The sequence below is a fragment of the Macaca nemestrina genome, chromosome 7, assembly GCF_043159975.1.
Source record: "Macaca nemestrina isolate mMacNem1 chromosome 7, mMacNem.hap1, whole genome shotgun sequence".
NCBI lineage: Eukaryota > Metazoa > Chordata > Mammalia > Primates > Cercopithecidae > Macaca > Macaca nemestrina.
In genome coordinates this window covers 68,836,390-68,852,931 of record NC_092131.1, presented here as the reverse complement: position 1 = coordinate 68,852,931, position 16,542 = coordinate 68,836,390, and the positions used below count along the sequence as shown (strand labels likewise).

General features: G+C 33.9%; 1 protein-coding gene across 17 annotated transcripts in view; it reads left to right on the top strand.

The window, feature by feature from the left end:
- The window catches only part of LOC105478019 (MIA SH3 domain ER export factor 2), a 144,750-nt gene that overhangs the window by 62,346 nt on the left and 65,862 nt on the right, over positions 1-16,542 (top strand). For all 17 annotated transcript variants that reach the window (XM_011734992.3, XM_011734990.3, XM_011734991.3 and 14 more), the window contains 7 exons: positions 2,186-2,308; positions 4,214-4,334; positions 5,569-5,615; positions 6,388-6,478; positions 10,502-10,640; positions 15,000-15,101; positions 16,393-16,453. In XM_011734992.3, coding sequence (XP_011733294.2) covers positions 2,186-2,308; positions 4,214-4,334; positions 5,569-5,615; positions 6,388-6,478; positions 10,502-10,640; positions 15,000-15,101; positions 16,393-16,453 — 684 coding nt within the window. The remainder of the gene's footprint in view (positions 1-2,185; positions 2,309-4,213; positions 4,335-5,568; positions 5,616-6,387; positions 6,479-10,501; positions 10,641-14,999; positions 15,102-16,392; positions 16,454-16,542) is intronic.

The following is a 16,542-nucleotide window of genomic DNA, read 5'->3' as shown; positions in this document are numbered from 1 at the left end:
GTGTAAGAGACAGAGATAGAGAATGAATGAGAGAATAAGAATGTGTATATATTTATGTCATGGGAGGCTTTCCAACTGCTTTTTATACAGACTTTTGGCCAGTCCTCCTTTTTTCCAATCCTGCTTATTTTCCCTACTATTTATGCCTTCAAATCATGAGTCTTTCTGGGGTATATCAAATCAGCCTACTTTTGGGTGTTCCTACGTTCTGGCTTAGATTTTAGTTCTCTCTAGTAGGTTGAGTCTTTTTATCACACTTCCATTTCTTTCCATTTTCTACTTCTACAATTATCTTTTGTCTCATCTCCTATTCTTTTTTCATCGTGGGTTTATGCGTTTGAAAAAAATAATCTGTTTTCTGCCATTTTAATAGATTTGAGTAGAAAGTGGTGGTAAACCCCGTGTTAAATTTGCCATGTTATGATCAATAGTTACCTTTTCCACCTTGGAAAATATTTCACCTAGATTAGTCTTACTCTTTACAACTGCTTTCATCTAACTCCCTTGTAATAATCAAAGTTCTTGAAACAAACTGTATTCACTGATGCCATGTTCTAATACACTCCTTCTCTCATGTTTTAATACTGCATACTGTGTACTCAAGTCTCTTTATTGCCTCATGAGAGATGACCTAATCACCAAATGTGAATTGTTTCCTGAATTCTCATTTGTTTTTACCTGTATCATCTGATTCTGTTATATATACATAGAAAAGGGTTACTTTTCATGTGTTAGGAAATATGCTAATGAAGCCTTAGTTTTGCAGAGAAATCCAATAATTACTGTTTGGTAGAACATAGTTTCAAAGACTGAATAAATTTAGACTTTTTCATATATATGAGCCATTTCTTTTGTGAATTGCCCGCTCAGTCTTTTTTTTTCTTTGCCTATTTTTCTTATTGAGGTCTAAGAGCTCTTTGCATGCTAAGGTTATTAACCTTCTGCTACAAATGTTACGAGAATACTTTCTTGGTGGGGTGCAGTGGGTCACACCTGTAATCCCAGTGATTTGGAAGGTCCAGGTGGGAGGATCACTTGAGGCCAGGAGTTCAAGATCAGTCTGAGCAACAGAGCAAGACCCTGATTCTACAAAAAATAAAAATAAAAAAATTAGCAGGGTATGGTGACATGTGTTTGTAGTCTAGTTGCTTGGGAAGCTGAGGTGAGAGAATATCTTGAGCCCAGTAGTTAAGATTGTGGTCCAGTTTGAATGAGAGAATGAGACCCTGCCTCTTAAAAAAAAAAAAAAAAGAATTCCTTTCTAGTTATTTGTCTTTAAATTTCATTTGTGTTATATTTGATTTGTGAAGCTTTTAAGCTTTATATAGTCAAGTCTGCCTTTTATGATGATCTTTACTTTTTGTCATGTTCAGAAAGGCTTTCCTTTCCTGTATATGTAGTATACGTAGTAGAATATATGTAGTGTATGTAGTAGAATATACTTTCCTGTATATGTAGTATATGTAGTAGAATATATGTAGTGTATGTAGTAGAATATACTTTCCTGTATATGTAGTATACGTAGTAGAATATATGTAGTGTATGTAGTAGAATATACTTTCCTGTATATGTAGTATATGTAGTAGAATACTGTTTGTGCAGAATCTGGTCTGTTCTAGATTAATGTTATTATTATTATTTTTTCTTTGAGATGGAGTCTCTTTCTGTTGCCAGGCTGGAGTGCGGTGGCACAATCTCAGCTCACTGCAACCTCTGCCTCCTGGGTTCAAGTGATTCTACTGCCTCAGCTTCCCGAGTAGCTGGGACTACAGGCATGTGTCACCACGCCCAGCTAATTTTTGTATTTTAGTAGAGACGGGGTTTCACCATGTTGGCCAGGCTGGTGGTATTTCTAAAGATTAGTTATTTTAAGTACAAAATTGCACAATGATTTAAAAAATAAATTTTAATGCAAGTAAGGCATGACATTTTATATGGGATATGAGGAACGGTAAGAAATGATCAAATCTAAGATATGTATAACTCAGAAAACCTTTATTTGATATAAATATATGATATAAACTAGTTGAAGAATGTGTGTGTTATTTTACACTACCCCATTTTGAAAGTTCTTTGAAAACAGGAGCCATGTCTTTCTTTTTTAAGTGGCTACACAGTGCCTTCTTAGTATCTTTTAATGATTCACTTATGTAATGAGTTGCATTTTTAAAATTTTCATTTTCAGCTTTTGCAAGAAGCTGAAGTATGGAAAGAACAAGTGAGTGAACTTAATAAACAGAAAATAACATTTGAAGACTCCAAAGTACATGCAGAACAGGTTCTAAATGATAAAGAAAATCACATCAAGGTAAATGGCTCTACTGGTTTTAGTGACCAAGTTGGCTAGAATTTTACACTAACTCTGAAGTTTGAAAACTAGTTTTTAGCAGCTTTTATTTTCACAACATATTTTTATAACGTATTTGGCCAGATTTTCAAATGTTTCTTGAATACTTACATATTTGCAGTATGTACATGCACATACACACATACATACTTATATGAATATTCTGTGTGTCCTGTTTTCTTCTCTGTATTTTAGCCTAGGTATTTAATAAAGAAATAAAAATAATGGTTTTTACTGTTTCTCTTCAGGATGCTATCTGCTCCTCTTAGGAGGTTGGAAGAGTTTGAGAAATTGGACACATAGTTATATATATTAATTGAATATCTTTAACTGGTGTATGTACTTTCATGGAGAGGAATACTTTTAAAAAATAAATTTAATTGAAACTTGACTCTAATTGTAGGAATAAAATAATCGATATTACGCTTTGGATTTTTTGACTTTTTTCATTTCCTACTCATTTAAAAAGTCTTAATGCTGGTAAATACAGATACTCACGTGTATCAAATACTATGTAAAGCTAATGTTCTATAATTTACACAGTGATGTTGTCATATTGAAAGTGATGGATTTATGCTAGTTATATTGCTGCTAAGAATATTTTCAAAATTCCAGCTTTCTTTTATTCAGAATTTGGCACACACACACACATATATTTAGTACATAATATATATTATATATAAAAATATATATTAAATATATAATATATATAATATGTATACTTATATGTATATAAAGTCCTATATATATATATAAATTATATATATATAAAGTAAATATGTGTGTGTGTGTATATATATATTTTTTGGAGACAGAGTTTCAATCTTGTTGCCCAGGCTGGAGTGCAATGGCACCATCTCAGCTCACTGCAACTTCTGCCTCCTGTGTTAAAGTGATTCTCCTGCCTCAGCCTCCTGAGTAGCTGGGACTACAGGCATGTGCCAATATGCCTGGCTAATTTTTTTGTATTTTTGGTAAAGACGGGGTTTCACCATTTTGGCCAGGCTAGTCTTGAACTCCTGACCTCAGATGATCCACCTATCTCAGCCTCCCAAAGTGTGGGGATTACAGGCGTGAGCCACCGCACCCGGCTGTGACATATTGTTTTATTTTTTCTAAACTTCCTCTACTAAAGGGTTTGGATTCTTTTAAAGATAACAAGAATGAAATGCTAACCTCAAGCTCTGCTGAAAGGTATAGGCCATGTTATTTGTGCTTGGAACTCTGAAGAGAGGGAGGAGATCGAAGGGTGAAAATTGTAGAGCACTGCATTATTTTTAGGTGGGTTCCTCCAGAGGAATACATGACACGTCATTTGATTATCTGTAGTGTTGGAAAATATTCTTTATTCAACAAAATTCAAAAAGTACTTTTGGAAAACCTCTAATGTTCCATTCAAATTCTATTTTATAAATGTCTTTATCTCAGTTGAACCCCTCAGCTAATTGTTTCCTTGAATAAATCAAGTAAAAATCTACGATCTTTTTATACATTATGTATCTCACTGTAGATGTGTTTGGTGTCACACAGAATTTACTCTTATGTTAATTAGGCCACTGTTATTTGTGGCATGTGAGAAATGTCATATACAAAAATATTTTACTACTTTTTAGTTGCATGATATTAATATGTACTATACTTGATTTGGGAATAACTAGTTTTGGTTTTTAATCTTGCAGAGTTTAATAGTCAATAAATGTTATCATTTCTCAAGACTTTACAATATCTTAAGAGGTGGAAAATAAGAGCTCTTGTGTTGTTATTTATGTGGATTGATTTTTAAACTATAACTGGACATTCAGAAGTTGTAAAGCTCTTAGCATAAGGCATTACTCTCTCTGTTTTTCCCCTTTGTTAAATGTCAAGACTCTGACTGAACGCTTGCTAAAGATGAAAGATTGGGCTGCTGTGCTTGGAGAAGACATAATGGATGATGATAACTTGGAATTAGAAATGAACAGTGAATCAGAAAATGGTGCTTACTTAGGTATTAAGTCATGACTCATCTCCTTTTGCTAAAATGGTGACTAGCTCTTCTATTTCCTTTTTTTCCCCTATGTGCACCATGTTCTTTATATGCTTTTACTTTGGCACATTCTGTCTGTCTGCAACATACTGTCCTTTCTCACCATCCCTCGTAGTTTAGCTTCAGCTGGAGCATTGCCTTTTCAGTAAGTCTTTCTCCAGCTGCTCAGACACACTTACAGCCTCCCCGCTTTGTTTTCTTTGTGTATTGTACATATCTTTATTATAGCCACTTTCAAAATTACATCATAATCATTTCAATACCTGTTTTTCCCTGTACTGTAAGCTAATCAAATGGATGAATGACTAGTTTGAGAAATGAGTGTTCTATAAATGAATACTTCAGGATACTTCTTTTGCTTTCGTCAGAGGTTCAGATGGTTACAGTACTTTTAATCTTAGCCATTCAAATTGTTATTGCCACTGCTGGTTGTGCTCTGAAGTTGGTGAAAGTAGCAAAAGTTAGTTTCACTATAGCCACTTACTGTATTCTCACACCAATTCCTTTGACCTGAAAAAAACCTTTTTATTTTGAAATATGGCATCATAGGGAGTTCTAAAACTAGTACAGAGGCCCCATGTACCCCTCTCTCATTTTACCCCAGTAGTAGTTCTTCAGACTTTTATGTTATTTTTCTGTTCTCTTCCTCAACCCCCTGCATAATTAACAAATTTATTAAGGAGAAAAAAGTGCGATTAAAAGGTTTTTCATGATAACATTAATATGTTGGAAAAAATTACATCCCTAAAATAAGTATATAAAGTTCTGTTTATACTTTTTCATTTCTACTTGATCATATATGAAATAATTCTTTCTCTATTTGAGAAAACTCATGCTTGTTTAATGTTGTTTTAACTTGGGTTATAATTTTACTCATATTTTGGATGCTGTAAGAATCCAAGAATAGTTAACGATTGTGGTCTATATTTAGATGAATATCGAATCCTTGTTACAAGTCTGTTCTTCGAGTTAGAGCTGAAGAACATTGTTAAATGATATGGCACTTCAGTGCTTTTATTGTTTAGCTTCCTGGAAGCAGGTCCAAGGCCATTCTGCTTTATACCAAATGCTTTATTGTAGCAAGAAGAGGGATTATAAGTTTCTGGTTGAGTGAACTGATAAACTCATTTTGATGTCTATTGTCATATTGTACTATTTTCCCAAATCATTGTTGTGCTTTTGATTTTCACTGTAGATAATCCTCCAAAAGGAGCTTTGAAGAAACTGATTCATGCTGCTAAGGTTTGTGCTATTAGATACATATAAAGAATAAGGAGGAAGAAAGAGAGCATGGATTACTCATGTCTCCTTTATAGTAACTGTTTAAAAAATCCATTTTATTGTTCCCATATACAAATATTTAAGAAATTACCAGAATTTTCATCATCAATTACTTTTTACTTTCAGTTATTAACTTTAGAAGTTCATATAATTTTTGGAATTTATCAAAATAAAAAATTCCAAGTTCTGTACTCATTTTTTCAGATAAGAATATATTTAAAATGTTTCTTGTATTTTATCTCATACTTCCTTCAGTGCATTCTTTTTCTTCTAGTCTCAGTATTTTCTTACCCCTTCTGCCCTATATCCTATTTTAAGTAAATACTAGATTCCTTTTTTTCTGGTTTATTCCTTCTCTTTTCCACCCTAGTAGTGGTATTCTCATTTTTGCTGATCTATGTGAAGTCTTGGTAATGTAGTTTGAAGGCTGCTTTAATAAAAACTTTTGTTGAAAGTAAATAGAATGAAAATAGTCACTTTCTTAAGCATCCAGTGAAAAGCATTCACTACTTTTCTCTATCCCTTGTTCTGAGATTTACAAGTATTGATGACTTTGCTGGTTTTTTTAAGATGGAAGTTGCATTATTGGTTTCTGTATTCCAGGTGATAATTTCATCAAAATGATAAAAGAGCTTAAAAAGTGTTGGGGTTGTTATAGTGAGGTTTTATGTTATTTTTGTTGTTGTTGTATAACTAATTAATGTTATTTTTCTCCTTCTTCCCTTCTTTAAAGTTAAATGCTTCTTTAAAAACCTTAGAAGGAGAAAGAAACCAAATTTATATTCAGTTATCTGAAGTTGATAAAACAAAGGAAGAGCTTACAGGTAGGTCATCTATATACACACTTTTGATGTTTTTCTAAGTAAGTACACCTCCTTTCAGAGAATGGTAAAAATTAATTGAATTAATTTTGGGAAGATCCAACTATATATATATTTTAACTTTTGTTCTTGTTAGGTATTTGTGAAACAGTCCTGGTTTTTGTTGTCATTGTTGCTAAAGGTATATTGATTTCCTCTGTATTTATGTGAAGTTAAAATAATGAAATTTTTAAAAACACATGTAAAACTGTATTTATCTTTGAATTACAGTGCTATGTGTTTGTTATGTTTTAGATGTTAAAAAGTAGCAAATTGAAACTTAATGTTTAAAATCTCTGTTAATTGAAAAATTGATCTTCAGTAGTGGTACTACTTGCAGTATGATTTGTTCCTTTAATGTACATACATAGTATATTAGCACATACAAGAGTGATGTTAGACCTGTAGAAACAAAGGTTTTGTTTTAATTGAAAACATTTATGTTTATTTTGCTGATAGTGTTTGTATTTTCAAAAAGTAAACAAGTTCCGTCAATATGTTTGAAAAATTTTAAAGTTGGCATAAATAGCATCTCATGTTATAAAAATAAAAAAGAATAAGTAAAAAGATTTACTATATACATTTGGAAGGACATACTCAAATGTCAACAATGATTATCTCTGAATATGGGATTATGGACAGATTTTTATATTCTTTTTACTTATCTGTATTTTCAAAAACTTCTACAGTATGTGAACTACATTTATAATACTATTTTAAAAGATTGAACCACCAAAGATAGAGGTTATTAAACAATTATATCCCTACTCACATGATTTTAGTAATTGGATTATTTTTGAATTTAGAGAAACATTAGTATTAGTTTAAGAGAATGTTGCTATATGTAAAACATTGTACTAAAAGCCATGGGAGATTCACAGAAGGAAAAGATAGCTTACTTTCAAGGAAGTGGTATTTGAAAAAACGTGTGTACAAAGTGCCAGAGTAGCAAGGAAATTTGCTCACCAGCTGTCCCACTCCTTAATACAGTTTCCTGGCAAATCTTTGTTTTTTTTCTTAGATTAATATTTGGAGACTCTATGTCTGCCTGTACTCTTCTTCCAAATCTAACTTTTTTTAATGGATCATGAAAGATAAATTTCTGTAATTGATCTTTTATTCATAGCATGAAGATTTTCCTCTAAACTGTTTCTGCCTTTTCTCGTAATCATTTACAGTGGTCTTTAAGTCACAATTCAAAACAAAATAGCTAGAGTAGAAGTACAAAAATATGGCCAGGCATGGTGGCTCACGCCTGTAATCCCAGCACTTTGGGAGGCCAGCGTGGGCAGATAACTTGAGCTGGGGAGTTCAAGACCAGCTTGGCCAACATGGTGAAATGCTGTCTCTACTTAAAATACAAAAATTAGTCGGGCGTGGTGGCACATGCCTGTAGTCCCAGCTGCTTGGGAGGCTGAAGCATGAGAATCTCTTGAACCTGGGGTGAGCCAAGATCCCACCGCTGCACTCCAGCCTAGGTGACTGAGCGAGACTCTGTCTCAAAAAAAAAAAAAGGAGTACATAAATACATTAATTAAGTATTGGGTTGTAGTTTGCTTATTTGTTTTACAGTAGGGATGATTGAATTTTAATAGAGATAATACCCAACGTTAATTTCTTTATGTGATTGTTCTTGGCAATGGCTTAAAGCCTAGGTCAATGAATTTTTTTTTCTGATGTAGATTAAAAAATTTCTGTGGAAAGATAGTTACATACAATTTCCTATACATTTAATCATTTAATATTTAAAGATTTATGTAAACTGTTATTTTGGTTTGTATGTTTAATGGGTTATATTAGTCCATTCTCACATTGCTGTAAAGAACTACCTGAAACTGAGTAATTTGTAAGGAAAAGAGGTTTAATTGGCTCATGGTTTTGCAGGCTGACAGGCTTCTGCTTCTGGGGAGGCGTCAGGAAATTTACAGTCATGGTGGAAGGCGAAGGGGAAGCTAGCACGTCTTACATGGTGGGAGCAGGAGGAAGAGAGTGAAAGGGGAGGTGTTACACACTTTAAAATAACCAGATCTCTTGAGAACTCTATCACCTAGCGGGAGACAGCACTAGGAGGATGGTGATAAACCATTAGAAACCACCCCCTTGGTCCAATCACCTCCTGTCAGGCCCCACCTCTAACATTGGGAATTACAATTCAGCATGAAATTTGGATGGGGACACAAAGGCAAACCATGTCATGAGGGTTTTAGAATAATTAAATACCATTACATGTAATTACTAAAATTTTCATGCTTGTTAATACGATTTCCAAAACTTTCCTCTTTAGGCAGATTGAGTTTTGTCTGTTAAGATTTGTGGTGGTGATTCATATACATGTTATGGGAGATGATACCTTCCTTCATCTTAGAGGAGTTGAGGTTATTATCTTGGTACCTTAATATTAGAGATGTTCAGAGTTGGTACTTCAATTTTGGAGGAGCTCAGAGTTGAGGTAATTATTTTAGAAGAGAAAGGAGGTTTTTTAAAAAAATTGGTGCATAAATTATAAAGCATTCATAATTATTTAGAATTATTCATTTTTATTTTATAGATTTTTTTAAAGATGGTTTAGCAGTTGAAACAAAGCTTAAAGTTGGTATTTTTCTCTCTGGTCTTGATCTGCTTTAAACTAGGAGTATGTTTGAGCGTTTGTTATGAGAAGATCCAGAATTCTGGCTTGACTTATATGTCAAAATTTTAGCTTAAAAGGGAGGGCTAGGTAGAATTTAAGTATTTATTGAGAGAGAAAGTTTTTACTAGATAAAAACAGGCATTATTCATCACCTGGAAATAGTTTTACAGGGAATGTTGAACTACAATATCTCCCTTTAAAACTCTTATCTCCAAGACCTTCCTGAGAAAGTTAGTGGCATTTAGCTCCAAAATTGAAAATTAGATGCTAGAATTAGAATGTTTAAGGTTTTGGGAATCCTCTAAATAATAATAAAAATTAGAAGTTTTTTTTTTTTGGAGACAGGGTCTCGCTTTTTCACCCAGGCTGGAGTGCATTGGTGTGATCTTGGCTCACTGTAAGCTCTGCCTCCCAGGTTCAAGCAGTTCTCCTTCCTCAGCCTCCCAAGTAGCTGGAATTACAGGCGTGCCCCACAACACCTGACTAATTTTTGTATTTTAAGTAGAGACAGGGTTTTGCCATGTTGGCCAGGCTGATACTGAACTCCTGGCCTCAAGTGATCCACCCACTTCGGCCTTCCAAAGTGCTGAGATTTACAGGCATGAGCCACTGTGCCCGGCCAAAATTAAAACAATTTATATAGCTCCTTAATTAAAATATTAATACACTCAGTGGAACACTATTCAGTCATCAAAAAATAATGGGATCCTGTTTTGTGGCAACATGAGTGAGCCTATTTTAAGTGAAATAAGCCACACCAGAAAGAGAAATGGCACATGTTCTCACTCATATATGGGAGCTAAAAATGTTGATCTTATACAAGTAGAGAGTGGAATAGTAATAGTAATATGAGGTTGGGAAATATAGAGGGTAGCGGATTAGGGAGAGGTTAGTTAGCAGATACAAAATTATAACTAGATAGGTGGAACGATTTCTAGTGTTCTATAGCACTATAGGATGACTAGTTAACTTTATATTTATTTTTCTTTTTCTTAGATCTACTTTGTCATATTGTTATTTTTAAATAGCTAGAAGAGAGGATTTTGAATGTTCATAACATAAATGACAAATGTTAGAGGTGATGGATATGCTAATTACCCTGATAGGATTATTACACATTGAATACTTGTATTGAAATATCACACTGTACCACATAAATATGTACAGTTTTTATGTGTCAATCAACTAATAACAATAAAAGCATTCAGGTAATCAAAATACCTTATAGATTTTCTGTTATTGGATAGAGTTCAGTTTATTAATAATTTATTATTTTTAGTAATTTTTATGTTTCTGAAATGTTAGTATGCAACTCAAAATGTTTACTCCTTTGATTATGACTTAAACTTTTTATATAGAGCATATTAAAAGTCTTCAGACTGAACAAGCATCTTTGCAGTCAGAAAACACACATTTTGAAAATGAGAATCAGAAGCTTCAACAGAAACTAAAAGTAATGACTGAATTATATCAAGAAAATGAAATGAAACTCCACAGGTAATCAAAATTATGTTAACTCCATTGAATAGCAAGTAAAATAGCTTTAGGGATACATGTTACATGGTTACCTGTAGCGATTACTGAAAGTTCTCAATTTGTGATTAGATTGTATGTCATCAACTTATTTTTAAGAAAGGTATTTGATCTGGAATACTTTTCAATAAATCTGGAAACACTTTTGTTTTCAACAAAGAAAATATTGTAAATGATGTTGGAATTTCCAAGCTAGTTAACGAATCCTCTTTAGCTTCTAGTAAGTAGTCAGCAAATTATTACCTTAAACTTCCTAATACTGGCAGGGTTTCTGAGTGGACACTCTTGATCGAACTGCCCATTTAATTCCATCTCTGATATATGTAAAACGGATTTCTCTGTTCTGTGCAAGTTGCTTCTGCCCAAGTGTTCCTTGTCTTAGTAAATGGCAGTGTCCTTTACTTAGTTATATAGGGTGGCTCCTCAAGCCATTTTTGACTTCTTTCTTGCTTTTATATCTCCTATTTATTCTGTCATTAAATCCTGTCAGCTTTTTTATAGCCTGAATCTGATCACTTTTTACTATCTCCCATATTAGTCTAGTCATCAGTAGTTAACATCTGGCTTATTACAGTAGCCTTATGAGTAGTCTCCTCCTTTCCACCCTTTCTCCTGCACTTTGTTTTCTCTGTAGCATGCAGGATGACCCTTAAAGTGTGAATTGTGAGTATGGTCACTCTTGTGCTCAAAATCCCCGGGTGCCTTTATATCACACTCAACCCGCAGCTTTTATATCTTGGCCTACAAGACAGTACAGGATTGGACCCTTGGCCACCTCTTCAATTTTAGCTTATTCATGTTCATTTTCCTCTCAGTACCCTCCATCCGACACTGGCCTTTTTGATGCTCTTTAGCACATTGACCTCAGGGTCTTTTGCACTTGTTTCTTCTGCTTGGAATGATGTTTCCTATATATTTGCATGGCTCAGTTCTTCATTTTATTAGGCCTGGGTTCAAATGTTACCTCAAAGAATCCTTCCCTGGCTACTCTAACTAAAATAATACCTGCTATTCTTCATCCCCTTATTTTGCCTCATAGCTCTTATTGTCCTCTGATGATTGATTGCTTTTCTTTCTTTTATCTTCCCTACATTAAATATGAACTCTGAGAGAGAATTATTTTCTTCACTTCTGTGTTCCCAGTGCCTAAAGCACGTGAGACACATGATAGCTGTTCAGTACATGTTTTGTTGAATATATGTACAAATATGTTCAGTGCCTTTATATATTGGAGTGAAGGAGAGTGTGTGTGTGCATGCTGTTGCCTAAATGCCTAAGTACACTGAAGACCCTTGAGATATCTGAAGACTCTAGATTTTCAAATAGCACATATTTTTTTCATTGTAAAGGGTAATAAGATGTAACAGACTTTCAGGTTCCTTTAGGCTCTTAATGAAAGTTATTACAGTTCTTCATTATTTATAGAATCTGTATTTGTGAATTCACTTACTTGCTAAAATTTATTTGTAAATCAGATCAATACATGCAGAGCTTTTGCAGCCATTCATGAACACATTCCGAATGATGAAAAATTGGAGTTGCCCAATGTGCATGTTCCCAGCTGAGGTCAAACAAGGCAATGCTCTGCTTTCTTGTTTCATCTCTCATTCTGCAAACAAGTGTCCTTTTACAGTATATTTAGTACCTCATTTTTTACATTTTTATGCTTTTTGCTGGTGATTAAGCTGTTTTAAATGCCCCCTAAGCATAGTGCTGAACTGCTATGTGGTGTTTTGAAGCACAAGAAGGCTGTGATGTGTGTTACAGAGAAAATACATGTGTTAGATAACCTTTGTTTAGGCATGAAGTACAGTGCTTTTGGCTGTGAGTTCAATGTCAATAAATTAACAATATATGTTAAATAAGGTATCTTTAAACAGAAGCGCACAAAAAACAAGGTTATATATTGGTTGGTTGATAAAATATTTGTGACCAGAGGCTATAGCAGGAAGCTAACCCTGTATTACCCTTGGGAGCAGTGATCTAGTATTTGCTAATTTACGATTTATAGTGACTTTGTGGAACATAACTAGCACAAATAATGACAGTCTACTTTATATATTTGGAAACTGGTAGAGAGCACTAATGCTTCTTTGAGATCAGGATGCTGGGTAGTGCTTGGCTCATTCACTGCCAAGTTCTGTACTTCAGTCATGATTTGGATTCAGTTCACAATTAAAAAGTTGTTATTTGTTATGAACCTTTGGCCATTTGGGACTGCTCAGGGTATGCAAGAGAATAAACTTGACAAAATGGAAGAATTACAGTATAATCTCATGGTTTTTCAGCCAGTATACCTATGAGTGGGCCCTTCTTTTTATGTTAGAATGAAAGGTATTAAAGTAAAACTTGGATATAAGTGATTGAGGTGAAAGAAATATTTTTGAGTGTATCTTTTGAATAAAAAAAGTATATGGTTGGTTATAGAATTTTGATGAGTAATATTTAACATTTCAAAGAAAAGGTATTTTCTTTAGATTTTTAAAGGATAGGAAACTGAGTAGTATCCTAGTTGTGTGTGTTGTTCACATGATTTCATTCATTAGTTTGAAATTATTTTAAATTCCTAAAATATTTTAAATTTCCTTCTTATATTTAAACTACTTGCTACTGAAATTCAATGAATTATGCCATTGGTACTTCTTCAGAGTAGAATATTGAGTTGATAGTACCAGTGAAATGTTAAATTTGTATTTTTGCTGCATATAGTATAATTTAAGTTCAGTCTAGATGTTGGCCTGATGTTTTTCATGACTGATATACTGTTTTCCCAAATTTAATAGTGGAAACAAATGAAATGGTAGGACCTACAAGCTTGATGTGTTACTTTTGTTTTTTTTTTTTGGGGGATGAAGTCTCGCTCTGACCCCCAGGCTAGAGTGCAGTGGCGCGATCTTGGCTCACTGCAACCTCCGCCTCCCGGGTTCACGCCATTCTCCTGCCTCAGCCTCCCGAGTAGCTGGGACTACAGGCGCCCGCCACCGCACCCGGCTAATTTTTGTATTTTTAGTGGAGACGGGATTGCACCATGTTAGCCGGGCTGGTCTCAAACTCCTGACCTCATGATCTGTCTGCCTCAACTTCTGAGAATGCTGGGACTATAGGCATGAGTCACTGCGCCTGGCCAAGATATGGTATTTTTAAGTCATATCATCAGGTCTCCTTTCACAGTGTAATTTCTATTATTAATAGGCCCACCCAAATTCAATGGGAAGTTATATAGACCTCACCTTTTATCAGGAGGGGTGTCAAAGAATTTCTAGCTATCTTCAGTCTACACGGTCTGTAAAAGCACATCTCTCTTCCATATCCATGCCCATCGCACTTTCGTGCTTTTCCTAAGGAGATGACTTATTTTTTTTTTACAACGTCCATGAATGTGATTGACTTTAGGGAATGCTTTCTAAGCAATAGGTAATGTAGTGTGTAGAATACAAAACATTTACTGCTATGCCGCAAGACTTCTTCAGTCGTTTGTCTTGTTCCTTCTCAAAATTCATGATGGAGGGAAGTTACCTATTTAGGACTCAATGTGTTTTCCTGTGGTATTCAATAAATGTTTCTTGGGTGACCAAGGTTATTAATGACAGTATGTGAAATGAAACAACATGGGTGTTACAGCATAAAAGAGTCACTGCTTATGAGCTCTAGGCCTTGGTTTAATGATTTCTCTGTGCTTCATTTTCGTTTTTGTAAGATGGGAATAACAGTACCACCCTTCTTGTAGAGCTGTTGTGGTAATTAAATAATACATGCAAAAGTCTAAGAACAGTTTTTGGCACATACTAATGGCTCAATAAGTTATTATTAATAGAACTAGATGTAGTAAATAGGACTGCTACTACTACTCTTTACTTTGGGTTCATTGTAATTATAATTTTGTGTGTGTGTGTGTGTGTGTGTGTATACTCACCTGGAAGCCTAACACTAACCAATATAAAAATTAATGAAACACATTTGATTAATTGGTGACTTCTTACTAGCAAATGTCACGCTTGTTTATACAGAAAGACTTGATAAGTGATAGTCATAATAGTTTTTATTAAATATATCTTTGATCCTGTTTTTAAGATAAATTTATATAGAAAACTCTTGAAACTGTTAGTAGTTGTGTATTAGGCACAATGCTTTACAATTTCGGTTTTTAATATTAAATTTCACACCAGGAATATTTATACAGGTACTTTTTTTTTCCTTGTAGGTAATGTTTTCAGTGGTATTTTAGAAATCATTTTATAGGAATCACCAGTTTTGCTACAATTAAAAAGAATTGATTATCTTATGACATGTATTAAGAGAATTAAAACATTTTTTGTTTTTAAGGAAATTAACAGTAGAGGAAAATTACCGGTTAGAGAAAGAAGAGAAACTTTCTAAAGTAGACGAAAAGATCAGCCATGCCACTGAAGAGCTGGAGACCTATAGGTATTAAATACGTTTTCCCGGTTTCTTTATTGGGATGGGAAGAGTATCTAAAAAACTTAATGCCAGAAAAAATAATAAATGAAAATAGAAAACATTTTAAAATCTGACAGGTGGTACAGACAAAAAAAATATATTTTTGTCTCATCACTTTTCATTCAGATTTCTTGCTCAGCAATTATACAGAAAATATAAAAAGGAAAAATGTTTTTCTTTCAGGCTGTGCGATTTTTAAAATCTCTCAAAGTTGAATATGTACAATTCTATTTCATGTTAGTGTCAATATGAATAGATTTTAATTTTAAGGTCTTTCCTCATTGGTTCAAATGGAGAAGAATGTATGTAATATTAGTGAATCAATAGGTGTGCCACAAAAAGAAGAGTGAGCCACAGAGCATTCTGAAGTATTTAAGACTATAAATCTAGATTTTACCTTGGTTTGATTTACGAGATCCCAGGAAATAGAATATATAGAGAAGAAAAGGGGCATGATTCAGCAGTATCCCGAATAGTTGTGATACTTCATTTTGCCTCAGTAAGCTTGAGTTTTATCCAAAATAAGTTATCTTATTAGTCTCATAAAAGTAACAAGTAAAATTTCACTTCACAACGATTGCTAATTTCCTAGAATTCTATTAAGACTATCCACATCTGGCTGGGCACGGTAGCTTACGCCTGTAATCCCCGCACTTTGGGAGGCCGAGGTGGGTGGATCACCTGAGGTCAGGAGTTCTGAGACCAGCCTGGCCAACATGATGAAACCCCATCTCTACTAAAAATACAAAAAAATTAGCCCGTCGTAGTGGCAGGCACCTGTAATCCCAGCTACTCAGGAGACTGGGGCAGGAGAATCGCTTGAACCCTGGAGGCGGAGGTTGCAGTGAGCTGAGATTGCGCCACTGCACTCCATCCTGGGCAACAAGAGCGGCACTCCGTTTAAAAAAAAAAAAGACTACCAACATCTGAATGAATCTTCTAGGATCATTCTTCTTAAAAATAAAAACAACACAATATACCACGTAAATATTTGCGTGACTTTTGGTTTAGGTAAACTCAAGTACTAGTATTATGTTGTAATCAATGTTAAAATTACTTTAGGAAAAAATTTACTGTAGAACCTCTCAGAGGTGATTATTTCTAAATGTGGAATTCTGGAGTTGTTTTTTTTTTTTTTTTTTTTTTTTTTTACACATGAAATAGAGCATTCCAGGTTTTCTAATAAATATTTTTTAGTAGAGAGTATGTTCTGTCATTTCATATTATATGTTAATAGTAGAATAATTATTCCATTTAGAAAGCGAGCCAAAGATCTTGAAGAAGAATTGGAGAGAACTATTCATTCTTATCAAGGGCAGGTATATATATATGTGTGTGTGTGTATATATATATATGTATAATTGAAAACAATTCTGATTTGTTTGAATTGATGCAGGAATATAATTAC